This window comes from Priapulus caudatus, unplaced genomic scaffold (genome assembly GCF_000485595.1).
Source record: "Priapulus caudatus unplaced genomic scaffold, Priapulus_caudatus-5.0.1 Scaffold603, whole genome shotgun sequence".
NCBI classification, from domain to species: Eukaryota; Metazoa; Priapulida; class Priapulimorpha; order Priapulimorphida; family Priapulidae; genus Priapulus; species Priapulus caudatus.
This window is the reverse complement of record NW_014577664.1, coordinates 148,481-154,576: the sequence shown is the minus strand read 5'-3', so window position 1 is coordinate 154,576 and position 6,096 is coordinate 148,481. Positions and strand designations below refer to the sequence as shown.

General features: G+C 44.3%; 2 protein-coding genes across 2 annotated transcripts in view; one reads left to right on the top strand and one right to left on the bottom strand.

Moving 5' to 3' along the window:
• The window catches only part of LOC106812049 (atlastin-2-like), a 19,371-nt gene that overhangs the window by 9,637 nt on the left and 3,638 nt on the right, over positions 1-6,096 (bottom strand). The window lies entirely within an intron of this gene.
• LOC106812044 lies at positions 4,240-4,971 on the top strand. Its single transcript, XM_014815801.1, has one exon. It carries the CDS (start codon positions 4,240-4,242, stop codon positions 4,969-4,971), a length of 732 nt encoding a protein of 243 aa, XP_014671287.1.

The following is a 6,096-nucleotide window of genomic DNA, read 5'->3' as shown; positions in this document are numbered from 1 at the left end:
TCCTGAGTCATCTTATAATATTAGGTTCCTACGGTTCCGGTTGTCGGATGCCCTCAAACCACTTTAGCTTTGACTTTGCATTGAAGAAATACTGTGTCCTGAGTCATCTTATAATATTAGGTTCCTACGGTTCCGGTTGTCGGATGCCCTCAAACCACTTTAGCTTTGACTTTGCATTGAAGAAATACTGTGTCCTGAGTCATCTTATAATATTAGGTTCCTACGGTTCCGGTTGTCGGATGCCCTCAAACCACTTTAGCTTTGACTTTGCATTGAAGAAATAGTGTGTCCTGCGTCATCTTATAATATCGATGCCCTTCTTTCTTCGGTGTCCGACATTAGGTTCTGCACGCGCACCAAAACTGTTTAGGCCTACGGTACATAATATTTTACATAATTATTATCAAAACTTATCTATTTTTGATATTATATATTTTGACATACTCTAAGAATCTCTAAGACATCAAAAACATTGACAGCGAAATAAACACCAGTGCTCCAAGTTTGAAAAATCCATGAGTGCAAAATTCCACACTCCTGGGCATGCCCAAGAGGGCTAATCGCACTCCTAAATTAATAATCAACCCCTTTGCTGCATCAGTTCCACCTGTAACATGTGGAAAAATAAATTTTCCAGAGAGTTATTTCAAACGTGAGAGCCTGATTAAGGTCCTAAAATAGCCCAGGGGACCGCGCCCACTTAAAAATGTCAGATGTCGTCTCCAAATAAGGTACCAGTGCACTGCCAAGCCACCCAGATCTTCAAGCAGATTGAAACCCTTTGCCACATGGCAGGAAGAGAGCTGGCTTTCATCCAGGTAAATTCCCGAACAAATCACCCAGCCTTGAACAAGTCTCTCGATGACTACCGCAAAAGCCTGGACAAAGAACTGTCGAGCTTAACTCATAACATAGACCGTTTGAAAAAACAACTCTGTGACGAATTCAAAATTAACAAAAACAGAAGCGCACAATCATCACCATATAAACGTCCCTCCCCTACAACACCCATCAAAATAGCTACAGGTCCACTCATGATGTCATCGCCACTGAAGCTCACACCCATCAGAATGTCGTCAACTCAGTCAACCCTTCAGAAGATGCAAGGTTTGTCAACTGTAGCACGAAATGCATCCACCTCTATTGTGTTCCAACCATTCGAAGACGAAGGCATCAATTATTTATCGCTCAGCCAGTCATCAACCATTGAAGCCAGCCAGTCCACTGTAACAGAAAGTCAGTCAGATGCCGAGGAGCCCAGCAAGGCCAGTGACACTCCAAGTCAACCCCCCACAAGCAGCACAGCAGCAGATCATACTCAGATTCATAGCCAGGCAAGTGATGCTGCAGAGCAACCAGGTCAGGCCAGTGGTTGTGATGCACCAGATAAGCCTAGCCAGGAAAGTCATGCAGCAGACATGCCTACCCAGGCAATTCAACCTGCTGCAGAGAAGCCAAGCCAAGCAAGTTATGCTGGAAGCAAGGACGGAGACAACGCCAATGATCAAGTCACTGAAGCAGAAGCCATGTCAATTGACATTACTGGAATAGTGCCCCTATATGATGTACCAAACACTCGGGGTTTATTTTAAGATGTTCTATTTTTCTGATATTGTTTCTGATTCTATGTTCTGAATTTCCTCTATTGTTCTTATATAGTTTTTACAAAAATAATCATACATGACAGATGTACTGCTGAAAATTAATACTGTGTCCATTAAAATGCTGCTGAACACTGCTGTGACTACTTAACTATGATTTGTAGCAATAAATAATATTGCTCCACTATACATTTTCACTTATGTTTTTCAATTAATTGCACTCCGAAATATTTTAGCTCAAAACCAACAAAACAACCTCATATGTTTTGTGCCAGCCAGTCTTTTATCATGAATTACGTATGCTAAACATTGGAGTGCGAGGTAGTAACCTTCACCCCATTCCTAACACAGGGGTGAAAGTTTTGCAGAAATTAACCCCGCCCCATAAGGGATCATCTTAAATTAACTGAAGCTAAAAAAGACGAAATTGTTTAGTCTCTCATTTGACCCCCCCCCCCTCCTAAAAGATAAAAGAAACTAGACTTCTGACTTCAAGATGAAATGCTAGAAAGATGAAATTTGGATGTACTCAAAAGTTCCTGTCGACCCCTTAGACGAAATTATTTTGTCTTTTTCAGCTTCAACGAATTTTGAGATGTTCCCTTAAAAAAGAACACATCCCTGTTACCATCTGACTTATACAGCGGATCCCAGCTACACAAGAGATGCAACACAGAAGACTAGCCGGGCCAGTTGATGCACACCAAAAATAAGCAAACACCCCCCCCCCTCTAAAAGAGGAAACAATCATCCCTGTTACCTGTAGAAAACGGTTTGCCAACATAATATTCGCCCATCTCTCAAAACTCTTTTCCTTCCCTGCAGCATTGATGCACCATGCCTCGACGTCGAAGGACCATCACAGGGACTAGGACCCCTTCACAACAAAGAGCTCATCTGCAAAGCATACGTAGTCGGCAAGATCAAGAGACCCAGCCAGAAACTGAAAGCAGGTTGGAGACACGTGCTACATACATGACACGCTATCGTCTCGCAAAAACAGAAGATAGTAGCACACCACCACTAGCCCTCCAGCAAAATGGACCACCTAATGCCATTAGAGGACAAGCTGCAACACACATGGTGCAGTACCTGGCCCGACAATTCCCGCCCCAAGTCGACCCTTTCTTGATAGAAACAATGACAACACCATGTTCGTTTTGTAATGCACTGTTCCCAAAGGAGAACCACTATTGCTGCCACAAAGGCAAAGTTCAATTACCACCATCAGCACCTTATCCAACTGAACGCAAAGACCTGTTTACAACAAGTACTCCACAAGCGCGTAATTTCAGAGCCAACATCCGCAATTACAATAGCTCCATGGCGTTTGCCTACATTGTGTCCCCACCAGGCCGTGGCCCTTATGCCTTCAGACTTCATGGACAAGTGTACCACAGGTCTGGCTCACTTCACCCTCCACAAGGTACTACACCATCATTCAGCCAACTCTACATTTTAGATGCGGGCTAAGCACTACAAGCCAGGATGCAACAACCTGCCAATCAACAATGTCTTCCTGATGTCATGTCACTCCTGCAAAGGGTCCACCAACAAACCAATCCATATGCCGCCGCCTACAAACACATGCAAGAGGTTGAGGCAGAACAACTTCGCCTAGCAGATCAGAATGGTACACCACCCCCAGCTGTAACCATGCACATATTGAGAGGCGGTGACCAACGCTGTTATAATGATCCGAGACAAGACGAGATAGCAGTTGTATTTTCATCACCAGATGGCGTACCTCCACATAATAGAGAAATTGTTGTGTATCCCAAAGATCAACCACCCCAGCAAATTAGTCACCTGTCATCCAACATCGACCCCATGGTTTACCCCATCTTCTATCCATTCAGAGAATTAGGTTGGCAGTACGACATGCAACACGATCAACAGCACAGGTCGGCAAAAAGACCGAACATAACATGCCTGCAGTACTACGCCCATCGCCTTTCAGTTCGAGAATCATTCTCTTCCATTTTCTATGGTGGGAAGCTTTTCCAACAATATGTGGTAGACGCATATATTCGTGTGGAAGCCGACAGATTGCAGTACATATGAACAAAGCAGAATGATCTACGTGTTGAACTTTATCAAGGCCTCATGGACCACATTAACACTCAAACTGAAATGCACAATCTCCAACCCGGAAAAATCATCGTCCTTCCGTCTTCCTTTGAAGGATCACCATGCGCAATGCAACAAAACTACCAGGACGCCATGGCCATGGTCGCTAAGTATGGAAAACCAGACTTATTCCTTACGTTCCTTGCAATCCCAGGTGTCAAGATGTTCAAAAAGCCCTCCTCCCTGGCCAACAAGCACAAGATCAACCCAATATTGTTGCCAGAGTGTTTCAGCAGCACCTACATGAACCCATGACGGATATAACGAAAAAACACGTACTTGGCAAACCAATCGCCCACATCTATGTTATAGAGTTCCAAAAGCGGGGTCTCCCACACTGTCATCTACTCATCATCTTGGCAGACCATAGCAAACTACGAGACCCAAACGACATCGATTCCACAATATTGGCAGAAATACCTGATCCAACAGAACATCCCGAGTTGTTCCAAGTCATAAAGACAACGATGGTTCACGGTCCATGTGGAATCCTCAACAAACGTGCACCATGTATCATATGGCCGATGACAAATGCACAAAAGACTATCCAAAGGAGTTCCGAGAAACAACAGCACTTGCAACCGACGGCTATCCACTGTATAAAAGATCAGACAACGGTCGCACTATCACCATTGGCCAACACCAAATAGATAACCGCTGGGTTGTACCATTCAACCCCTACTTATCACAGAAGTACCAAGCACATGTCAACCTAGAAGCCTGCACTTCAATCAAGAGTGTAAAATACTTATTCAAGTATGTTTACAAAGGCCACGACTGCGCCAACATCCAAGTCACAGAAACCTGTCAACTCCACCACGATGAGGTCGCCAACTTTATTGACGTCAGGTACATCAGCGCACCAGAGGCTTATTGGAGATTGGCTGAGTACAAACTACACCACCAATCACATGCCATCATCAGGCTTGCCCTCCATCTACCCAGCCAACAACCCGTTTACTTCACTCCAGGAAACCACATTGCTGCAGCAGAGGCCACCACCTCCAAGAACACAATGCTAACAGCATTCTTCAAACTCAACTCACAGCAACCCACCGACCTCTGCTATCATCAGTTGCCAAATCACTACGTCTACAACAAATCCAGCCAAACATGGAAACCAAGACAACGTGGCGCTGAAACAACAATAGGCCGCATGTATTCTGTCAGCCCCAGAGACATGAACGATATTGTCTGCATCTCCTCCTGCTCCACGTCCCAAGCCCCACCTCATATTTAGACCTACGAACAGTTGACAACCAAGTCTCTGACACATTCAAGGAAGCATGTATACGTAGACACCTCCTCATCAATGACACCGAATGGGATAAAGCCCTCTCTGAAGCAACTCTCCTCCAAATGCCACAACAGCTTCGATCCCTATTCACCACCATTTGTATATATTGTGATCCAACCAACCCCCTGCAACTTTGGGAAAAACACAAGGATGCCATGATTGAAGATTACACCCATCACCAATATTCAACCGACATAGCAACGCAACTAGCTCTTCAAAACACCAACACGTCTCTGCAACAAAATGGGACAAGCTTGAGAAAATTAGGACTACCAGATGTTGACCTACTCCAAATTAAACATCTCCCCACAGAAACTGTCGATATTGCAGCGGAAGCATAAAAAAGCCCATACCCAGTAAATCCTTCACTCCATCACCCCTACCGGCATGCCTCCACACCGCCTCATTTTAAAACCAGGAGCAATAATCATGCTATTACGCAACCTAGATATAACTAAAGGACTCTGCAACGGCACCAGACTGTACATTACGAATCTCCACGACTATATTCTAGATGCCGAAATCCTCACTGGAAGCCACGTCTCACAAAGAGTCCTCATCCTGCGTGTTAAACTTGCCCCATCCGACGCAAACCTTCCCTTCACACTACAGCAGATTCAATTTCCAATCAGACTTGCCTAATCTATGACTATAAACATGTCCCAGGGCCAGACTTTCGACAAACTCGGACTCTACCTCCCAGCCCCTGTGTTCTCCCACGGCCAGCTATATGTTGCCTTTTCACGTGCCAGAGGCTACTCCAACATCTACATCAAAGTGGACAAACATTCATCACAAGGCCTTTTCAACAACAGGACCCTCACGCAAAATGTCATCTACAAGGAAATCTTTTAAATGCCTAAGGTAGCACCACACCATAACCGACCCAACTTCTAATATCAATCTACTACTACTGTAACCCTGTTTAAATTTTGCTGTTTTTATGGAGTAAACTGAAGGGATGTCTTCATTTTAGCTGGCTGTTTAAATGTTGCTGTTTTTATGGAGTAAACTGAAGGGATGTCTTCATGTCCGCAAATTTAAAAAGGGTAAAATTTAGATCTTTTA